Below are 23,891 nucleotides of genomic sequence, written 5' to 3'. Positions count from 1 at the left end.
GGGGAGACACGGGTGAGAGAGATAAACCCATATCAGCTCCATTCCTCGGATTAGTGAACGGAGAAATCAGCAGTAAAGCGCCATCACCATCACTGGATGACATATAAGGGGTTTCTCGTTGAGACAAAAGTTCGGCCTATGTCCTCTCTCCTCCAATACCAGGAACCGATAAGTGGTCGAGGAGTGTGTCAATTCATTAGTAGGCAAACGAAAGACAGCCCTCCCCTCTTCGATAGCCTCTTTTTGGCAAGGAAGCAGAAGCATATACTACCGTGGAAGAGTTTCGATACTGTATAGTGTTCGGGCAAAAAACTAAATATGCACCCCTTGAGGTCCCGAGGACCGAGTTTGTAAAACGCTGGCTTAAGGGCTTCCGTAGAATAGAGGTGGATATAGGCTTATTGCTTAACTAGACCTAGGTTAAAACACTTGGCCAATAATATATGTGTATTCTACAAAGACGTGTTGAGAGACATTTAATATTCAGAAACCTTTATAAGTTTCAAACTGCGGAGAAAACCTAATCAGGTAAAGTTAAACAGAACACCTGGAGACACCTGAGCCACCTGCACTGATAATTCCTTCCTCTGTTTTAGCGACTTGTGAAGTTGACTGTCACGACCGAAATAATATCACGTGCTTTTAGATCACTGGTCACAAGCATCATACTGGTGAAGCAGACTGAGAACGCTGTTGCTGCAAAAAGAGAAAAACAAACAGCCTATTTCCCAACGAATTTCATTCAAGTCAATAACGTGATCGCAGAATGAGACACTGCCACACGAAACAAATAAGAATAACATAAAATACCTAAATGTTGAATAACTTTTGAGAATCGTTGGTAGTAGACCTACTATGAATGAGCTTTTTCGACAAAGTTTGCAATTTGATTCCTTCATGTTATGACAAGGTAGGCTTTGTGGTGGGAAAAGGTAGACTAGTGTGTTGCACAACATGGTGTAAATGACCAATTATAAGGCCCTAATGTGCATATAGTAAGTGCAAGTTAAGGCAACTGGCAATTCATAATAACCAGATGTCATTTTCACCTTTGACACAATAGGCTATTTATTGTGAAACGCACAATAATCATTATACAGTCTTTATTTACAGTGCCTTCAGAAAGAATTCACACCCCAGAAAGAAATTACACCCCTTTTTCACATTTTGTTGTGTTACAGCCTTAATTTAAAATGGGTTAAATTGAGATTTGGTGTCACTGGCCTACACACAATACCCCATAATGTGAAAGTGGAATTATGTTTGTAGACATTTTTACAAATTCACAAAAAATGTAAAGCTGAAATGTCTTGAGTCAATAAGTATTCAACCCCTTTGTTATGGCAAGCCTACATAAGCTCAGGGGTAAAAATGTTCTTAATTAACAGCACAAGTCACATAATAAGTAGCATGGACTCACCCTGTGTGCAATAGCATTTAACATTATTGTTGAATGACTACCTCATCTCTGTGCCACACACGTACAATTATCTGTTAGGTCCCTCAGTCGAGCAATGCATTTCAAACACAAATTCAACCACAAATTCCAAGTAGGTTTTCAAATGCCTTGCAAAGAAGGGAACCAAATGATAGATGGGTAAAAAAAACATCAGACGTTGAACATCCCTTTGAGCATGTTGAAGTTATTAATTACACTTTGGATGGTGTGTCAATACACCCAGTCAATACACCCAGTCACTACACCCAGCCACTACAAATATACAGGCGTCCTTTCTTACTCAGATGCCGGAGAGGAATGAAACCTCTCAGGGATTTCACCATGAGGCCAAGGGTGGCTTTAAAACAGTTACAGAGTTTAATGGCTGTGATAGGAGAACACTGAGGATGGATAAACAACATTGTAGTTACTCTACAATACCAACCTAATTGAGAGTGAAAAGAAGGATGCCTGTACAGAATAAACATATTCCAAAACATGCATCATTTTTGCATTAAGGCACTAATGTAAAACTACCCCAAAATGTTGCAAAGCAATTAACTTTATGTCCGGAAAACAAAGTGTTATGTTTGGTGCAAATCCAATACGACACATCACTTTATATTTTCTAGGATAGTGGTGGCTGCATCATGTTAAGGGTATGCTTGTCATAGGCAAGGACTAGGGAGTTTTCTATAAATAAAAATAAATGGAATAGAGCTAAGCACAGGCAAAATCCTAGAGGAAACCCTGGTTCAGTCTGCTTTCCAACAGACACTGGGAGACAAATTCCCCTTTCAGCAGGACAATAACCTAAACCACAAGGCCAACAATACACTTACCAAGTTGCTTACCAAGGCAACAGTGAATGTTCCTGGGTGGCCTAGTTACAGTTTTGACTTAAATCTACTTGAAAATCTATGACAAAACTTGAAAATGTCTAGCAACCAACTTGACAGAGCTTGAATAATTTTTTAAAGAATAATGTGCAAATATTGTACAATGCAGGTGTGCAGAGCTCTTAGAGACTTACTCAGAAAGATTCACAGCTGTAATCATTGCCAAAGGTGATTCTAACATATCTTGACTCAGGGTTGTGAATACTTACGTAAATAAGATATTTCTGTATTTCAATTTCAATAAATTAGGAACATTTTCTAAAAACATGATTTCACTTTGTCATTATGGGGTATTGTGTGTAGATGGGTGAGAAAATAAAATCAATATAATCCATTTGGAATTTAGGCTGCAGCAACAACATGTGGAATAAGTCAAGAGGTATGAATACTTTCTGAAGGCACTGTCGATCATCTCACTTGCATCTTCAGGGCAACATTTTCTTTATGCTTTGTTTTATCTGTTTTGATTCACAAACATTTGCCTGAATCTTCAAAGATTAGGCCTAATAATAGAAAAGGAGATGTGTTATGTCCTTCCTTTTGTTCTCCCTGAGTTAAAATATCTCTTTATGCCTATTTCCATTCTCACATTTTCGTCATGACATCATCATGGCGCAGTATCCAGTGTGTTTTTTCATTGAAATTAATAATGGAATATTCCATTGCTTAGCGATGGTTCCGACGGTGTGGCAGGACACGGATAGAGGCAGTGCTGTCACGGGTCATGAGGCGTGTCACCAGATCCAGGGTCAGTCCAGCCACTGTCTCCCCGTTCACCTCCAGAATCTCATCCCCAACACCCAGGAGCCCAGAGTACAGGCCCTCCTCAGTACCGTCCCCTACCTGCTCCACGTACACACCTGAGACAAGAGAGAGGGGTGGGGGAAGGGCCGAGAGGGAGATAGAAAGAGAGAGAGATGGGGAGGGAGGGCACAATAGGTAATGGTGCAAAACTAAGAATATGTCAATTTAAAATCATTAAATAGTATGTCATTACACACTCGGGTAAAATGCCCTCTAAAACACCCACCTAAAATCCCTGCCATTAGGTGTTTAATGAATATACAGTGCATTCGGAAAGTATTCAGACCCATTTACTTTTTCCACACATTGTTATGTTACAGCCTTATAGTAAAATGGATCAAATCGTTTTTCCCCCTCATCAATCTACACACATTGCCCGATAATGACAAAGCAAAAACAGGTTTTTAGAAATTTTTGCTAATTAATATACAGTACCAGTCAAAAGTTTTTCTTTATTTTCTCAATTGTAGAATTAATAGTGAAGACATTAAAACTATGAAATAACACATATGGACTCAATCATGTAGTAACCTAAAAAGTGTTAAACAAATCAAAATATATTTTATATTTGAGATTCTTCAAAGTAGCCAACCTTTGCCATGATGACTGCTTTGCACACGCTTGGCAGTCTCAACCAGCTTCATGAGGTAGTCACCTGGAACTGTCTCTCATGAGGACCGCCACAGGAAAAGAAGACCCAGAGTTACCTCTGCTGCAGAGGATAAGTTCATTAGAGTTACCAGCCTCAGAAATTGCAGCTCAAATAAATGCTTCACAGAGTTCAAGTAACAGACACATCTCAACATCAACTGTTCAGAGGAGACTGTGTGAATCAGGCATTCAAGGTCGAAATGCTGCAAAGAAACCACTACTAAAGGACACCAATATGAGGAAGATACTTTCTTGGGCCAAGAAACATGAACAATGGACATTAGAAATCTGTCCTTTGGTCTGATGAGTCCAAATTTGAGATTTTTGGTTCCAACCGCCGTGTCTTTGTGAGACGCAGAGTAGGTGAATGGATGATCTCCGTATGTGTGGTTCCCACCATGAAACATGGAGGAGGAGGTGTGATGGTGTGGGGGTGCTTTGCTGGTGACACTGTCTGTGATTTATTTAGAATTCAAGGCACACTTAACCAGCATGGCTACCACAGCATTCTGCAGCAATACGCCAACCTCAGGTTGGATAGGGAGCATCGCGACACAGCTATTTTCAGGTCTCTCCAGAGATGTTAGATCGGATTAAAGTCCAGTAAAGTCCAGTACTTTGCGCCGGTCATCTTTCCCTCAATCCTGACTAGTGTCTCAGTCCCTGCCACTGAAAAACATTCCCACAGCATGATGCTGCCCCCAGCATGGTTCACCGTAGGGATGGTGCCAGGTTTCCTTCAGATGTGATGCTTGGCATTTAAGGCCAAAGAGTTCAATCTTGGTTTCATCAGACCAGAGAATCTTGTTTCTCATGGCCTGAGAGTCCTTTATGTGCCTTTTGGCAAACTGCAAGTGGGCTGTCATGTGCCTTTTACTGAGGAGTGGCTTCCATCTGGCCACTCTACCATAAAGGCCTGAGAGTAGAGTTCTGCAAAGATGGTTGTCCTTCTGGAAGTTTCTCCCATCTCCACAGAGTAACTCTGGAGCTCTGTCAGAGTGACCATCGGGTTCTTGGTCACTTCCCTGACAAAGGCCCTTCTCCCCCGATTGCTCAGTTTGGCCGGGCGGCCAGCTCTAGGAAGAGTCTTGTTGGTTCCAAACTTCTTCCATTTAAAAATGATGGAGGCCACAGTGTTCTTGGGGACCTTCAATGCTGCAGACGTTTTTTGGTACCCTTCCCCAGATCTGTACCTCCACAGAATCCTGTCTTGGAGCTCTATGTACAATTCTACGTAAAGATGACCTTTTAATGGCATCAGACCGAGGCTCTGCATCTGTCCTCGTGCTCCTAGACCTTAGTGCTGCTTTTGATACCATCGATCGCCACATTCTTTTGGAGAGATTGGAAACCCAAATTGGTCTACACGGACAAGTTCTGGCCTGGTTTAGATCTTATCTGTCAGATAGATATCAGTTTGTCTCTGTGAATGGTTTGTCCTCTGACAAATCAACTGTACATTTCGGTGTTCCTCAAGGTTCCGTTTTAGGACCACTATTGTTTTCACTATATATTTTACCTCTTGGGGATGTCATTCGAAAACATAATGTTAACTTTCACTGCTATGCGGATGACACACAGCTGTACATTTCAATGAAACATGGTGAAGCCCCAAAATTGCCCTCGCTAGAAGCATGTGTTTCAGACATAAGGAAGTGGATGGCTGCAAAACTTTCTACTTTTAAACTCGGACAAAACAGAGATGCTTGTTCTAGGTCCCAAGAAACAAAGAGATCTTCTGTTGAATCTGACAATTAATCTTAATGGTTGTACAGTCGTCTCAAAGAAAACTGTGAAGGACCTCGGCGTTACTCTGGACCCTGATCTCTCTTTTGAAGAACATATCAAGACCATTTCAAGGACAGCTTTTTTCATCTACGTAACATTGCAAAAATCAGAAACTTTCTGTCCAAAAATGATGCAGAAAAATTAATCCATGCTTTTGTCACTTCTAGGTTAGACTACTGCAATGCTCTACTTTCCGGCTACCTGGATAAAGCACTAAATAAACTTCAGTTAGTGCTAAATACGGCTGCTAGAATCATGACTAGAATCATGACTTGGCCTTGTCCGGGGGTGTCCTCGGATGGGGCCACAGTGTCTCCTGACCCCTCCTGTCTCAGCCTCCAGTATTTATGCTGCAGTAGTTTATGTGTCAGGGGGCTAGGGTCAGTTTGTTATATCTGGAGTACTTCTCCTGTCCTATTCGGTGTCCTGTGTGAATTTAAGTGTGCTCTCTCTAATTCTCTCTTTCTTTCTCTCTCTCGGAGGACCTGAGCCCTTGGACCATGCCTCAGGACTACCTGACATGATGACTCCTTGCTGTCCCCAGTCCACCTGGCCATGCTGCTGCTCCAGTTTCAACTGTTCTGCCTTATTATTATTGGACCATGCTGGTCATTTATGAACATTTGAACATCTTGGCCATGTTCTGTTATAATCTCCACCCGGCACAGCCAGAAGAGGACTGGCCACCCCACATAGCCTGGTTCCTCTCTAGGTTTCTTCCTAGGTTTTGGCCTTTCTAGGGAGTTTTTCCTAGCCACCGTGCTTCTACACCTGCATTGCTTGCTGTTTGGGGTTTTAGGTTGGGTTTCTGTACAGCACTTTGAGATATCAGCTGATGTACGAAGGGCTATATAAATACATTTGATTTGATTTCCTTTGTTTTTGCTCTGACATGCACGGGCAACTGTGGGACCGTACAATAGAAAGGTGTGTGCCCTTCCAAATCATGTCCAATCAATTGAATTAACCACAGGTGAACTCCAATCAAGTTGTAGAAACATCTCAAGGATGATCAATGGAAACAGGATGCACCTGAGCTCAATTTTAAGTCTCATAGCAAAGGGTCTGAATACTTATGTAAATGAGGTATTTCTGTTATTTATTTTTTAATACATTTACAAAAATGGGGTATTGTGTGTAGATTGATAAGGAACATTGTAGTATGTATGTAATTCATTTTTAGAATAAGGCTGTAATGTAACAAAATGTGGAAAAAGGCAAGGGATCTGAATACTTCCAAATGCATTGTACACCCTCACATCCACAACACTAAAATGTAGGCTACAGCTAATGGAACCCAGTTATACAGTAATAGTGCTTTAATATACCTGTGACCGGTCGACCTTTGCCCCGTGAGATGACGAACCCAAAAGGGCCGTTAGGGGGTCTGGTGAGCTCCAACCAGAGGGTCCCATCAGGGAAGGCCTGGACGACCCTACCCATTGGACCCATGGGACGCACCACTCGAGGGGCTAACACATCTTCCACGCTCAGGGCTCTCTGGATCATCCTGTAGAGATAGTATATATAGACTTTTCAGTGAAATGTAGTGGGGGTAATTTACCTTCATGAGAAATTAGTGTCAGTTTGTCAGTTTCCTATTGGAAATGGGATCTTACAATAATCTAGCTATATTATTTTTATAAGGTAAGGCATTTTGCCAAGTCAAACATTGCTTAGTGTAAATACGGTCTAGATGACATCACTTCAAGAGCTTTTGGAAAGATGCCTGGATTTGTAGTGTTGTGTCAATAAGGATTACATTATTCACGGTCCTAGTATATATGTTCCTTATGGTATCCTGAAATTTGTTGATTGGAATGACATTTCTGTTCCATGACAACAACAAAAAATACTGCTTGAACAATCGGGAAAGTACAGAGTACTACTGGCAGTGCTGGTTGATTTAGAGCCTAGACACAATGAGAAATCTATTTTTCCCTTCTCTCTCTGCGAGCACGCACACGCACACACAAACGAAGTACCTGGGTGCCAGGCTGTTAGGCACAGACACCTCTCCCAGAATGGTAGAACGCTCCACTCTCCTCTCCAGACTCTGCACAGAGGAGGCTTTCCGAAGCTGGGCCAGTGGGGACACCTGGTGACAGAGAAGGACATTTGTATTTATTAGGGACATTGCAACAGGGGTCATCATCCATGCAGGTGATGTTGTCTCCTGAATCCTGACATTCACAGACAGAGGTGGTGTCTGAATACCTAACTTTCCTTTCTAAACAGTAAGCATTTTGTGGGTTTCAAAAATAGAAAATTCAATATGCTTTAAATGCCAGGATGTCATACTCATTTTGGATTTTCATCTAGTAGAATTTGCTGCACATGGTTGAGGAAGAGAATCGTCTTTGGAGACCCACGTGTGTCTGACAACAGCTGATGATCAGAGAAGGTGAGGCTCTGTACCAAAATGAACCACTGGCGGGAATCAATGCAATTGTGCAATAAAGGATGCAGTAAGATGAGCCTAGTACGCTTATATTCATTGCTTACTGCATTCGTTTTTACTAAACAGTACGTGTTCTAATTTGTATGTAGTTAGATTAGTAGACATTATGCAGTAGTAGTAGGCAAGACAGATTTCAGGCACGGCCAGAGTCTCTTGTATTTTGAATGTTAGCCAAGAAAATTGCATCTCAATATGAAAATGTTAAAGATGTAAAAGTAAAGTGGCATATGCATTTCTGTTCCTTGACAAATAAGCTAGTGGAAACATTTAACAGAACTGAATTGAACTGAATATAAATAAATGTAACTGAACTGAAATGAACTAGATTGAATAACTCAACTGAGCTGAACTGAATAGCTGGTGCTTACTGTGTGCAGGGCCTGTAGTGAGGGGGTCCTCTGCAGGCGGGTGTTGGTGTGAGGGCTGTGGGTGGGGCTGGGTGAGGCGGAGCTGGCCCGCGGCGCTGAGATGCTGAGCTGTTCCATGCTGCTGGAGCGCCCTCCCTTCACCAGCCTGCCCACACTGTGCAGCCCGATGGAGGAGAAGAACCGTCGCAGAGATAGCTTGGGTCTGCCGTCCCGCTCTGCCATAGACCTCCTACACAAGTCACCAACACATACAGACAGAACAAAACATGTCAGTTGTATGTAAAAAAAGCAGGCTGTAAGCGTGAACAGTGGTTTATGTTCGATTGAATCTGTCACCTAGGGATTACAATGCACAGTTCAATTCTTGCAAGATATATTACAGAGAAACTGTATGGTGCCAAATGTACTAATGCAATCTATCACAGAGTAGCTAACAGTGTTGCACTTATCCACCCATCAGAGAGTTCTTGAAGCTCCCTCTGACAGAACAAACTGTGGAGCTTGAAGTTATGCTTCAGTACCAGGAGGAGGCAGTCTTGCCTCCCTGTCAGATTAAGAATAAGACACCATTTAAAGGAACCAGAGCCACATTAAACACATACAGTGGGGAGAATAAGTATTTGATACACTGCCGATTTTGCAGGTTTTCCTACTTACAAAGCATGTAGAGGTCTGTACATTTTATCATAGGTACACTTCAACTGTGAGAGACGGAATCTAAAACAAAAATCCAGAAAATCACATTGTATGATTTTTTTGTAATTAATTTGCATTTTATTGCATGACATAAGTATTTGATACATTAGAAAAGCAGAACTTGATATTTGGTACAGAAACCTTTGTTTGCAATTACAGAGATCATACATTTCCTGTAGTTCTTGACCAGGTTTGCACACACTGCAGCAGGGATTTTGGCCCACTCCTCCATACAGACCTTCTCCAGATCCTTCAGGTTTTGGGGCTGTCGCTGGGCAATACGGACTTTCAGCTCCCTCCAAAGATTTTCTATTGGGTTCAGGTCTGGAGACTGGCTAGGCCACTCCAGGACCTTGATGCTTCTTACGGAGCCACTCCTTACTTGCCCTGGCTGTGTGTTTCGGGTCGTTGTCATGCTGGAAGACCCAGCCATGACCCATCTTCAATTCTCTTACTGAGGGAAGGAGGTTGTTGGCCAAGATCTCGCGATACATGGCCCCATCCATCCTCCCCTCAATACGGTGCAGTCGTTCTGTCCCCTTTGCAGAAAAGCATCCCCAAAGAATTGTTTCCACCTTCATGCTTCACGGTTGGGATGGTGTTCTTGGGGTTGTACTCATCCTTCTTCTTCCTCCAAACACGGCGAGTGGAGTTTAGACCAAAAAGCTCTATTTTTGTCTCATCAGACCACATGACCTTCTCCCATTCCTCCTCTGGATCATCCAGATGGTCATTGGCATACTTCAGACGGGCCTGGACATGCGCTGGCTTGAGCAGGGGGACCTTGCGTGCACTGCAGGATTTTAATCCATGATGGCGTAGTGTGTTACTAATGGTTTTCTTTGAGACTGTGGTCCCAGCTCTCTTCAGGTCATTGACCAGGTCCTGCCGTGTAGTTCTGGGCTGATCCCTCACCTTCTTCATGATCATTGATGCCCCACGAGGTGAGATCTTGCATGGAGCCCCAGACCGAGGGTGATTGACCGCCATCTTGAACTTCTTCCATTTTCTAATAATTGCGCCAACAGTTGTTGCCTTCTCACCAAGCTGCTTGCCTATTGTCCTGTAGCCCATCCCAGCCTTGTACAGGTCTACAATTCTAGCCCTGATGTCCTTACACAGCTCTCTGGTCTTGGCCATTGTGGAGAGGTTGGAGTCTGTTTGATTGAGTGTGTGGACAGGTGTCTTTTATACAGGTAACGAGTTCAAACAGGTGCAGTTAATACAGGTAATGAGTGGAGAACAGGAGGGCTTCTTAAAGAAAAACTAACAGGTTTGTGAGAGCCGGAATTCTTACTGGTTGGTAGGTGATCAAATACTTATGTCATGCAATAAAATGCAAATGAATTACTTAAAAATCATACAATGTGATTTTTTTTTAGATTCCGTCTCTCACAGTTGAAGTGTACCTATGATAAAAATTACAGACCTCTATATGCTTTGTAAGTAGGAAAACCTGCAAAATCTGCAGTGTATCAAATACTTGTTCTCCCCACTGTATATGGGTCTGACTTGAATTTGGTGTTAGTGGTGGGATCCATACTGACCGAGCCCCCTCTTGGCCATCCTCCCACTGAGCCTCTGCCTTCAGGTGCTCCGCTCTCAATAACTCTGCCCTCAGGTCCTCTGCTCGGGACACGCCCAAGCAGCGCAGCGCAGGGCGGCACTCTGGAAGAGCCACCAGCAGATCTCGACACACGTCTCCGCTCAGCGCCAGACCTGGAAGACATTTTATGTGTGTAACTGAAAGAAGCATTCAGTGAGCACATCACATCAAGTCTACAGTTCCTTCCAACACAATACATTCTATCTACTCACCAGCTCCATCTGCAGCAGTTTCCCAGAGTTCCGCAGGGGGGAGGTCAGGGGTGATCCTTGCAGGGGAGTACCTGAGGGACGATGGTCGGATGCAGGGGACTAAGGCGGCGTTAGGGGGAGACCCTGAGGGGGCAGAGATAGGACCCTCCCCATGATGCTCTGTGGTGATGAGGTCATGCTGTGGGCTTCCCCCTGCTCCCTCATCCAGGTTGATGTGGTGATACTGAACCGAGGGCAGGAGCTTTACCACACGCTGCCCACTCGCCCTGCTCTTGCAGCCTGACTTCAGAGCTGACTTAATGGGCAGTGGCGGGGTGGGGGCGTCACTATCCTTGGGGCTGCTGTTTCCGGAGGCTCCCACCAGAGGGCGGTCCAGAGCTACAGGACTGCCTAGAGCAAAGGTGACGGCTCGCCTGCACACGTTGACCCTGTTTCTGGGGTTGGAGTTTCGACGGTGGGCCCACGAGGCACCATAGGGGCCATGTCCCGAGCCGACCCGTTTCAGCCGGCTCTCTCCCTTCCTGCTGCGCCTCCTCAACTTCCCAAAACCGGAGGACCTCTCCCCCACTCCACCCCCGGCCCCGCCCTCTTTATCCTCTCCCAGAATCAGGACCTCACCGAAGGTGACCCCAGCCGCTTTGGGGTGGATGCTGCTGGGCTGATCTGGTTGGGGGATCCCGTCTGATTGGGCTGGGGGGCCATAGCGAGAGACCTTCCTGCCTTGATTCTCCTCCGCATTGCCGGACTGAGTCTCTGGTTCGGGCACTGGAGGATCCCTAAGAATGGATCCACAAGCCTCACATTTCCTCAACACCACCACTACCTCTGTTACCTGGGTAGATGCAGCGTTCGTGAAACCAACATCCTCCAGTCTTGGATTAAGGCCTGTAATGCTTATGCTAGACTCCGCCTTCTTTTCCAGAGTGCCCTTGGATTTCTGTCCCGTGGCCCGCCCACGCTCCCTCACCCGATCCAGGTAGCGAGACTCTGCCTCCTTCTCTGATTCATCCTCAAACCGCACCCTTGTGGGTGAGTTACCATACCGACGATTATGCCCCCCAGGGGAGAGTTCTCTGCTTTGTGGGACCAGGAGTGGACCTGATGAGGGAGGGGCTGTCAGCTCTTCCTTGGGTTTAACAGCCACAGCTTTTTGGACCAGTGCTGACTCAATCCCAGACTGCTGCCTCTTGCTGGATAGAACAGGGAAACACACTAAACACTGTATAAAATAATAATAATAACTTCATATTCTTACTCACAGCCTGTACATATTTTCATAGTCACAAATACAAATACTTCTGCTGACACAAATGCATGAAAGCACATGAGTAATCCGTGTATGTGTGTGTTTGAGTGTGTGTGTTTGAGTGTGTGTGTTCTCTCATGAGTGCCAGTATTCCTAATACCATTTGCTTTGAATGCATCCCACTGATATAAGAGGGGATTTCAGGAACAAAATACCCATTACAGAAACTGAAACATCATGGTGTGTGTCATCAACATGGTTACATAAGTCATACTATATAACACTCCCTGCATCTTTGTGGAACATCCAATCAGAAACTAGAGTTCTGATTCTGAAACGATCAGTCATTGGAAGTTACATAATGTCATCTTTTTCAATCACACAGAAAGAAAAAGACAGAGAGAGAAATTAAGAACTGAAAGGAGAGAGAGATGTAGGAAGACACACTTATACAGAACGGAATATAAAGAAAGAAAGAAAGAAAGACAGACAGACAGACAGACAGACAGACAGACAGACAGACAGACAGACAGACAGACAGACAGACAGACAGACAGACAGACAGACAGACAGACAGACAGAGCATCGGGTAGTCAGACTAACAGACAGACAGACACACAGAGCATCAGGTAGTCAGACTAAAGTACAGTCAGACAGACAGAGAGACCATCAGGTAGTCAGAATAACAGACAGGCAGACAGACAGACAGACAGACTAACATACATGCAGACAGACAGACAGACTAACATACATGCAGACAGACAGACAGACAGACAGACAGACAGACAGACAGACAGACAGACAGACAGACAGACAGACAGACAGACAGACAGACAGACAGACAGACAGACAGAGCATCGGGTAGTTAGACTAACAGACAGACAGACAGACAGACAATCAGGTAGTCAGACTAATGTACAGACAGATAGATGATCAGGTAGTCAGACAGACAGACAGACAGACAGACAGACAGACAGACAGACAGACAGACAGACAGACAGACAGACAGACAGACAGACAGACAGACAGACAGACAGACAGACAGACAGACAGACAGACAGACAGACAGACAGACAGAGCATCGGGTAGTTAGACTAACAGACAGACAGACAGACAGACAATCAGGTAGTCAGACTAATGTACAGACAGATAGATGATCAGGTAGTCAGACAGACAGACAGACAGACAGACAGACAGACGATCAGGTAGTCAGACTAATAGGGGGGATAGAGATCAACAGAGTTGCAGATACAGCTGACTTACGGGTTGTATCTCTGGGCAGAATGGGAGCGGCGGGTTTGAGGGCGTTCCCCTTTGGCGTGATTGAAGCGGGCTTTTAACCGAGCCCTCTCCAGCAGGAGCATGGCCTGCTCATGTCTGGGGCTCAGAGGAAGTTCCTCAGGGTTGAAGTGTGAGCTGTCAATCACACAGAGACGGAGGGTGAATTGGAGAGGGAGACTTAGAATTTGGGAAGGTGATAGAAATGTCGTACCAATTCTCAACAGGAGAGGATGTAATCACCCTGCGGGATCGTTTGTTGGGAGGATTTGGGATCAGGGTGGTGTTTGAGCTAGCGATTGAAGTGGTTACATGTTTGTTTATTTATTGTAGATATGGAAAAATAGCACAACTTTTAACTTTGTAAGGTTGGGTCTTCTGTGACAGACCCCAATGGTGCTGTCCATCTCCATTTTAAAATACTCAATGTGTTATTCTTATACTTCTATGGGTGTATTAGCAGTTCATAAATAAACTAAAAAGGTTCATACCACCACCTACTGTGGTGGAGTGTGTATTGTCTGAACAGGTATAAAGTTGCTGACCTAGATGGAATTCTGTGATTCTTTGTTAACCCATAGCAAGTCCCACCCAGTTGACTACTTCAAAATGGTGAAAGCCCTCAATGGTGCTGCCCTTGCTGGGTGCTGCCCATGCTAAAGCAGGCTTTGGTCCAAGTGTGCCCTCTATCTACCTCTATGATATTGATCCTTCACCATTGAAGAAAGAAGTTGTCCTACCCTTTACTAAATCCTTGCCGTACGCAATTGGTGGTAGCAGTGGGATCCGAACCCAAACGATTGAAATGACTGGAGGGGGGAAAAAGATGGGGGGGGTTGAGGTTGAGGGCAACCAGACAGTAGTCCAATATTGCTGTACTATCCATGGCTTGCTGAATTAAACGTCTCTTAGCATATTGCTGATGTGATTAACGAGGTTCCTAATAATTTTTCAGGTCTACAGATTTTTTCAAAGTCCACATTTTGTGTAGCCCTGAAATCGTTTGAAATCTATTTTGTCTTGAATCATTTCCCTGCACCACACATCTAGCCTCATAATTACCAGACCAATTGCCTCTGCGCTATTTCCCTTGTAGCGAATATCTATAAACTTATATATAATATATATAATATATAAACTTGCGAGATCAGGTGGTTTGCGAAGCTACCACACATCTGGTGCCTTCATTTGTACTGAGCTGATCCTGCACAGTTACATATCCAGAGAACATTATATGCCCTACGGATAGAGTTAAAGAGAATGGAGCTCTGAATGTCAGTCTTCTACGCTAAGCCTTCTTATGTAATAGCCGATTGGACTGGGGCGTGGTGGCGAGTTTAGCCTCCGTACTGTACTTCATCCCCTGTCTTCCAGTTGATCCTATGTTCTATGTGCTTTAGTAGCCAAAAGAGTATGATATGCCTGTGGATGATCCCTGTCGGCAACACACTCATCCATTCCTGTATGTACGGAGAATGGAGGAAGATTTTGTGTACGCATCCAGCTTAGTTTTGTAACGCTCGTATTTATTATTTATAAAGAACTTCACTTTATTGGTCAATTGAAATTTGACTTCCACTTTTAACCCAACTCCTCCAAAAGACAAACATATTTACAGTTGAAGTCAGAAGTTTACATACACTTAGGTTGGAATCATTAAAACTTGTTTTCAACCACTCTACAATTTTTTTGTGAACAAACTATAGTTTTGGTAAGTTGGTTAGGACATCTACTTTGTGCCTGACAGAACACATTTTTCCAACAATTGTTTACAGACAGATTATTTAACATAATTCACTGTATCAGAATTCCAGTGGGTCAGAAGTTTACCTACACTAAATTGACTGTGTCTTTAAACAACTTGGAAAATTCCAGAAAATGATGTCATGGCATTAGAAGCTTCTGATAGGCTAATGGACATGATTTGAGTCAATTGGAGGTGTACCTGTGGATGTGTTTCAAGGCCTACCTTCTAACGCAGTGCATCTTTGCCTGACATCTTGGGAAAATCAAAAGAAATCAGCCAAGACCTCAGAAAAAAATTGGTGACCTCCACAAGTCTCAAATCAAATCAAAGTTTATTTGTCACGTGCACCGAATACAACAGGTGTAGAACTTACAGTGAAATGCTTACATACAGGCACTAACCAATAGTGCAAAAAAGGTATTAGGTGAACAATAGGTAGGTAGGTAGGTAAAGAAATAAAAACAACAGTAAAAAGACAGGTCTATATACAGTAGCGAGGCTACATACAGACACCGGTTAGTCAGGCTGATTGAGGTAGTATGTACATGTAGATATGGTTAAAGTGACTATGCATATATGATGAACAGAGAGTAGCAGTAGCGTAAAAGAGGGTTTGGCGGATGGTGGGTGCGACACAATGCAGATAGCCCAGTTAGCCAATGTGCGGGAGCAGTGGTTGGTCAGCCCAATTGAGGTAGTATGTACATGAGTGTATAGTTATAGTGACTATGCATATATGATAAACAGAGAGTAGCAGCAGCATAAAAAAGGGGGGTTGGGGGGGGGGCTCACAATGCAAATAGTCAGGGTAGCAATTTGATTACCTGTTCAGGAGTCTTATGGCTTCGGGGTAAAAACTGTTGAGAAGCCTTTTTGTCCTAGACTTGGCACTCCGGTACCGCTTGCCATGCGGTAGTAGAGAGGACAGTCTATGACTGGGGTGGCTGGGGTCTTAGACCATTTTTAGGGCCTTCCTCTGACACCGTCTTTTGTAGAGGTCCTGGATGTCAGGCAGCTTAGCCCCAGTGATGTACTGGGCCGTACACACTACCCTTTGTAGTGCACTCGATGTTGCAGCTGTAGAACCTTTTGAGGATCTGAGGACCCATGCCAAATCTTTTTAGTTTCTTGAGGGGGAAAAGGCTTTGTCGTGCCCTCTTCACGACTGTATTGGTGTGTTTGGACCATGTTAGTTTGTTGTTGATGTGGACACCAAGGAACTTGAAGCTCTCAACCTGCTCTACTACAGCCCCGTCGATGAGAATGGGGGCGTGCTCGGTACTCCTTTTCCTGTAGTCCACAATAATATCCTTAGTCTTGGTTACGTTGAGGGATAGGTTGTTATTCTGGCACCACCCGGCCAGGTCTCTGACCTCCTCCCTGTCTCATCGTTGTCGGTGATCAGGCCTACCACTGTTGTGTCGTCTGCAAACTTAATGATGGTTTTGGAGTCGTGCCTGGCCAGTATAAACACCATGGGACCACACAGCCGTCACACGGCTCAGGAAGAAGAAACATTCTGTCTCCTAGAGATGAACGTACTTTGGTGCAAAAAGTGCAAATCAATCCCAGAACAACAGCAAAGGACCCTGTGAAGATGCTGGAGGAAACAGGTACAAAAATATCTCTATCCACAGTAAAACGAGTCCTATATTGACATAACCTGAAAGGCCGCTCAGCAAGGAAGAAGCCACTTCTCCAAATCCGCCATAAAAAGCCAGACTACAGTTTGCAACCGCACATGGGGACAAAGATGGTAGTTTTTGGAGAAATGTCCTCTGGTCTGATGAAACAAAAAATAACTGTTTGGCCATAATGACCATCATTATGTTTGGAGGAAAAAGGGGGAGGCTTGCAAGCCGAAGAACACCATCCCAACCATGAAGCACACCATACCAACCATGAAGCACGGGGGTGGCAGCATCATGTTGTGGGGGTGCTTTGCTGCAGGAGGGACTGGTGCACTTCATAAAATAGATGGTATCATGAGGGAGGAAGATTATGTGGATATATTGAAGAAACATCTCAAGACATCAGTCAGTCAGTTAAAGCTTGGTCACAAATTGGTCTTCCCAATGTACAATGACCCCAAGCATACTTCCAAAGTTGTGGCAAAATGGCTTAAGGACAACAAAGTCAAGGTATTGGAGTGACCATCACAAAGGACTGACCTCAATCCCATCGAAGATTTGTGGGCAGAACTGAAAAAGCGACAGGGAATTTTTACTAGGATTAAATGTCAGGAATTGTGAAAAACTGAATTTAAATGTATTACGCTAAGGTGAATGTAAACTTCCGACTTCAACTGTACATATACAGGTTTTGGATAGGTGAGGGGGGCTTTCACACTGGACGCCCGGGGAGCTGTTGTTGTAGGGGGTTAAGTGCCTTGTTCAAGGGCACAATGGCAGGCAATAGCATCTAGGATTTGATTTGTTGCCAGCTCACTTCCTGACAGATTTTCCCAGTAAGGAGCCGGATGCCGGATTTGAAATGGCAACCCTCTGGTTATTGGCCCGCCTCTCCAACCACTAGGCTACCTAACCTCTACTTCCAGTTTCATGGGAGAGGTGTGATCTGATGTTATATGCTATATTAGCATCTTTACATAGCTTATGTTTCAATCTGCAAAACAAATTGGACAGGATAGTTGACTGCTTTACATTCAAAGAATATTTAGGGGGCAAAAACTATCCCTAAAAAAGATGGTTCCTCACCTCAGACACTTAACACTTTTCTATGTAGACAGACACTAGTGTGATATTCCTTACCCGGGAAGTTCAAGCAGCTCCTGTTGTGGAATGGTTAAATCCCACTCATTGTTCCAGGAGGCAGATGCATCTGGAGACACTGAAAACAGACCTTTACCCATTAAAATAAATATTTCCAAACCTAGTTCCATGCAATGCAAATGGACCCTCACGCATCTGTAATGCAAATAAATATTGTTAAAGTGTGTATGCAGGTACAAACTGCCAAGGGCTTTACTCAACCATAAAGGTTTCCATAAGCCCCACATCAAACCCATGGACTGTCCCCAAGTTCATCTCTGATCCTCCTAATGCCTGTCAGATTCATGGGCCTTACATAAACGCCATAACGGCAGGAACAGAGAGGTATTAAAACATTATCATCTGATCATGCCTTGCACTCAGTGCACTGCACTGTAAAACAAAAAATACTGTGGATCAACCTTTTTTACTTCAACTGGTTACAAGTAAATGTGTTAGACTTTCTCAATTGAAAAATACTACATTTGTTGAAACGAAATATATGATTCAATGCCAACTGTTTTATTTGATTATTACCTAACATATATTTCAAGTTGCAACCTATTTATTTCAACACTTAACTTACTTTTCCCCTTTGGTTAAACCTAATAAATAACAAATAGAAACTAATATTTAATGTAAATTCAACCCATGTTTTCACCTTGTTCCAAGTTCACTTTTTAATGTGGAATTACCAAAAGGTATTCAATTGGGTTACAACCATCAAACAGACAAAGAGTTAATACAGGACTATGATCGAATCCTATCAGGTCTGACGCTCTTCAGATGTGACAGGGCTTTTAAAACTATCACGTATTACAAAGGGAAACCCAGCCGAGATCTGCCCATTGAAACGAGCCTACCAGACAAGCTAAATGCCTTCTAAGCTCGCTTCAAGGGCAAGCAACACTGAACCATGCATGTGAGCAAGACAAGCAACATTAAACCTCGATGTGAGCAAGACAAAGGAGCTGATCATGGACTACACAAAAAGGCGGGCCGAACAGGTCCCCATTAACATGGACGGGTCGAGAGTTTCAAGTTCCTCTGTGTCCACATCACCAACGAACTATCATGGTCCAAACATACCAAGACCGTCGTGAAGAGGGCACGACAAAACCTTTTCCCCCTCAGGAGAATGAAAAGATTTGACATTGGTCCCCAGATCCTCAAAAGGTTCTACAGTGGCACTATCGAGAGCATCCTGAACAATATCATCCCCACCTGGTATGGCAACTGCTCGGCATCTGACCGTAAGGCTCTACAGAGGGTAGTGCGAACGGCCCAGTACATCACTGGGATCGAACTCCCTGCCATCCAGGACCTATATACCAGGCAGTGTCAGAGGATGAATTGTCAAAAAAGTGTCAAAGACTCCAGCCACCCAAGTCATAGACTGTTCTCTCTGCTACCGCACAGCAAAGGTTCCCTTTTTGCACTAACTCTTTTTGACTCGACGCACACACACCGGACTCACACACACACACACATACTCACAACAACACTCCAACACATACACACTGCTGCTACTGTCCATTATCTATCCTGCTGCCTAGTCACTTTACCCCTATCTATATATACATATCTACCTCCATTTCCTCCTACCCCTGCACATCAACTCAGTCCTGGTACCCATGTATATAGCCAAGCTATCATTGCTCATTGTGTATTTATTCTTCGTGCTACTTTTAATTACATTTTTATTATATTTTTTATAGTATTCTACATTGTTGGGAAGGGCCTGTAAGTATTTCACTGTTAGTCTACACCTGTTGTGTACGAAGCATGTGACAATAAAAACTTGATTAGAAGCAATCAAAATCAATTTCTTGTAAATCAAGAAATGAAGTTGGTTCAATAACTTTAAATAATGTTTCCAAACATATTATTTTCACAAGGCACCCATATTTAGTAGCCTCAATCAAGCATTGTCTATCTTAACATAGTAACCTTATCTGGCTCTTTAGTATCAGATGTACTTATGCATGTATCACTACAAATGTAGACAAATATACATTTTAGTTTGAATAACAAATACTATAGACCACATTAACTGGAATGACATTCACTCTCATGGGTGGGCAAAAAGAACAAACTGAAAGCCTCGCCCCCAATATGCCATGCCTCCAACTATTCTGATAGGCTGCTGCTGCTACATTGCTCCCCACCACTATTCAATGTGAAAGCGAATGAGGTGTCGAAAGCAATTTAGAAGCTTTTATTCAATTCAAAAAAGCACACTGAGCTGTCAAATTTGTAATTTAATTTCAGTCAAATTGAATAGAATAGGTTGAACTAGCCAAAGCATAACACACACACACACAAACACACACACACACACACACACGGCGCTAAAAAATAGCTACACAACACCAGCACATCTGTTCCTCTAAGTGCTCCTGATGGTGGGAGGTGCTGACAGAAATAGAATGCATAGCTCTGCATCTGTATCTCAAGGTCAATTTACAGTAATTCATCTGACACATGATCACAGTTGTAAGCACACATTGATATGCTTTATAATTCCTGGATTTAACTAATCAATTACGCCTGGTTTGCTTACAAAACAATTGTTATTTAATTGAAAAGGAGGTGCATGTAAAACTTGCAACTAAGCCCTCCTTCCCAACCCTATCATGACTGAGCAAATGATTTGTGTTCCAAAGAGTGATTTGTTTACCTCCCATCCTCTTGATGGACACTTTGTCCCACAGCACATGTTCTACCATGTTCTTAAACCATGAGAGGCCCAGAATGGGATACTTTGGCTGCATTTACACAGGCAGCCCAATTCTGATTTTTTTTCTCACTAATTGGTCTTTTGACCAACAAGATCAGATCTGAAAAACATTCTGATGTGAAAAGATCTGATCTGATTTGTCAAAAGACCAATTACTGGAGAAAAAAAATATTGGTCTGCCTATGTAAATGCAGCCATGGTAAATATGATATATTTTTTATTGAATTTACCTCTTGAAGTACCCGGACTGTTTTACAACAAGGTGTACCAAGATGCATTTTCTAAACTGGAACTTCATACCATCTCTCTTGTCTATCAGGTCAACACAGAGGTATGGGATGTCCACGCCGCCTTTCTCCTCTCCTCTCTTGGTGTTCCTTCGTCTGTTCACTGACCGCCCTCTTGCTCTCTGGTTGGCCTCCACTGTATCCCCCAGCGAAAGCGTCCCTTCCTGCGAGCACACACTTTCCCAGCTCTCCGCCCTCCTCAGCCCCCCCACGGGATCCATAGGCTCCTTCGCTTCTTTCTTATCACACCTCTCCAGGTAGCAGTCCAGGCTGTCCGAACGCAGCATGTTCCAACACCCTTCACTCTCGTCCCTGTCCTCGTCTACAGAATCCACAGAAGCCAGTCTTGACTTACTCTGGGGCCCTGAGAAGGTGGCATTCGCAGGGGGTTCATCCTTCAGACGTACAAAAGACGAGAGTATGGGCATTGTAGTCTGAGTGCCCACAGTAGACTGAGTGCTCACCCTATTCAGAACCAGAGTCTCTGGGCGTGCTACCCTCCAAAATCCTTTAGGAGGTGCCCAGTGTCTGTGAGAGGAGTTAGAAGAGGTGGAGGAGGATGCAGGAGCAGGCTTTGAAGAAGGAGGGGGGTCCTCCTTGGTTACGCTGGTGCTGTCTGACTGGATGTTCTCCAAGCTCTCCAAGCTGGCCCCCTCCCCCAAACCGCGAGGCTGCCCCGGCACACTCCCAGCCGGGCCTCCCCTCTCCCCCTTCTCTGCCCCCTTCCCCATGGCACCCCAGCTCTCCTTCTCCCTCTGTGGTTCAGACGGGTCGGTGTGGAGCTGTACCCTGGCCACCACCTCTTCCTCTACCTCGTCTTCACTACTGCTGGACCTCCTCCTCTGGTCAAAGTGCCGGAAGGGCACAGGCGGTGGCACCTCCCCCCTGCTGCGGCCCTTCTGCTTTGGCAGGGCCTGGAATGAGACAGGTCCCTCTACCTGGAGCTCTGAGGCCATATTGTCCTCCCTCACCCTCTCCCTCTTTCTGTCTTTCCCTCCGGTTCTCTGTGAGAGATTATTCACCTTGGACTGCAGGGAATAGACGGCAGAGCCTGGAGGAGGGAGGGGAGGAGGGGAAAGCGAGGGAGAGGAGGGAGAGAGTGTGCTGGGCTTGGGGACAAGACTCAGGATGAGGCCCCAGTCATCAGAGGCTCTTGACCGAGGCGGAGAGCTGGCAGGAGCCAATGTTTGTGTGATATGGACCTCTTCCTCCTCCATTGGCTGGCAAGGCAAAGAGGAAAAGTCTGATTGGAACCTAATGAGGAAAAGGGATCATTGTTTGTTGCCTCTGGTAAAATAGTCTCACTAGGCCTAGGATACCTAAAGTAGTGGATTCAATTCACTTTGTACTCTTTATCCAATGATTACTGCGTAGGATAATCCTTTGGAATGGAAATAGGCCATCAGTACATGAGAAGCCTGTGTGTGGCTGGCATGTACTGACAATATAAAACTGTTGTTGTCCTCAAAGACATTTGATGAAGAGGTTATAGAAAATAAAATAGGGATTTGGCTACATGTAAATGTTTTCTAATAGGCCTACACGAAATCGTTTTCTTTATAATCAGTTGCAGAATGATTAGGCACTGGATTTGTCCAGTTCTTTTACGTGTTAATAAAACTAAGTAAAAGGACAATAATTATCTATTACTAAGCACCCAACTTAGTAATAGGCTATCATCACACATGGATGAATTACCTATTTGACTTTGAATGAATTCCCCTGACATTTCAATTGAACCAAACAGGATAATAACACACTATCACAAATTAATTTAAAAGTGACAGAAAATACAGGGTATCAATGACAGGACAAAAAAACATAATGACAAGGTCAATCATTTACCTGGAAAGATCTTGGTGATATCTTATTTAGACGCAATTCACCACAGTTGAAGAAACTCACCTTCCGTGCCGACTTAAATTGACCAGGCACAACGACCCACAGCTAAACCTGCGCTCTGTGGCACAAGCTTGAGTTTAGTGGACTAAAATCCTGTATCAGAAACTTCCTTCACCATAGAGTGGAGATTTTATCAGCTAGCTTGAGCGCATCCTCTGACCCGACTGACTAGCTGTCGGAAACATTTGTCATAAAAAGTAAAGTAACTTTCTCCTGTGTTGTTGTTCTCTGTTTTATTCTGTACTGTTATGGTTTGACGGCAGCCAGCCCAGCTTCAGACGGAGTGAGTCCACGAGCGGACGGTGATCTGCTCCCAGTGAGCGAACAGGCGGTCTCTCAATATTCATGATTGGTCCGTTAATCCCTTCAGAAATCAGACGGATTAGACAAACATGGAAATACAAAATGCGTGTTTTCATTTCACCCTGGCTGACTGAAGCTGTCCGTTGCGTAAGTGGATGCAATAGCAGGCTACCCACTGCGGAGTCTGTGCGCTCAGTCACATTCAAAATCTGCGCAGGAGCATCTTTGGTGGAACCTCGCCCAACATGATATTATCATCAATTGTTTGTTGTTGTGAGCTACCCAAAGCTTGCGAACAAAATGTAATGTTGTAATTAAAGGCAAAATGCCTAATTTCAAGCTTGAGCCTGTCACTGTTTGGCTGAGGGGAGAAGCTGGGTAGATGTAGCCTATCAGCTACCACCCTAAAATGAACGGAGCTTTGGATGAAAGAACTGACAGGTCCCTGAGATTGTTTAAAAATGCTTTGGTGATGGAGATATGGGGCAACGTGCCATATCCAGCAGATGTCACAACTGGATGTGACAATGCTGCTCTACCTTTTTACTGTGCACTGGCATTCTCTCACCAACAGAGGGTGCACTCGCTCCTTGCTCAACTCCAAAGTTAGCTAACCGTTGCAAAAACGTTGTGCAACGGAAACCTTTTACAGTGTCCTCTAGGAACCAAACAGAAGCAAACAGAGCAAACGGCG

At 44.1% G+C, this 23,891-nt stretch overlaps 1 protein-coding gene across 1 annotated transcript; it reads right to left on the bottom strand.

Moving 5' to 3' along the window:
• Positions 1-1,048: 1,048 nt before the first annotated feature.
• Positions 1,049-21,948, bottom strand: LOC116357775 (uncharacterized). Its single transcript, XM_031806404.1, has 8 exons — positions 20,936-21,948; positions 13,433-13,585; positions 10,924-12,164; positions 10,653-10,824; positions 8,410-8,638; positions 7,566-7,678; positions 6,909-7,090; positions 1,049-3,197 (listed from the first exon to the last, which is right to left on the bottom strand). Exons 1-8 carry the CDS (start codon positions 21,946-21,948, stop codon positions 3,004-3,006), a joined length of 3,297 nt encoding a protein of 1,098 aa, XP_031662264.1. The 3' UTR covers positions 1,049-3,003.
• Positions 21,949-23,891: the final 1,943 nt, after the last annotated feature.

Source organism: Oncorhynchus kisutch, linkage group LG27, assembly GCF_002021735.2.
Source record: "Oncorhynchus kisutch isolate 150728-3 linkage group LG27, Okis_V2, whole genome shotgun sequence".
NCBI lineage: Eukaryota > Metazoa > Chordata > Actinopteri > Salmoniformes > Salmonidae > Oncorhynchus > Oncorhynchus kisutch.
Note: the sequence above shows the minus strand (reverse complement) of the source record. Positions and strands in the feature narration are given on the sequence as shown.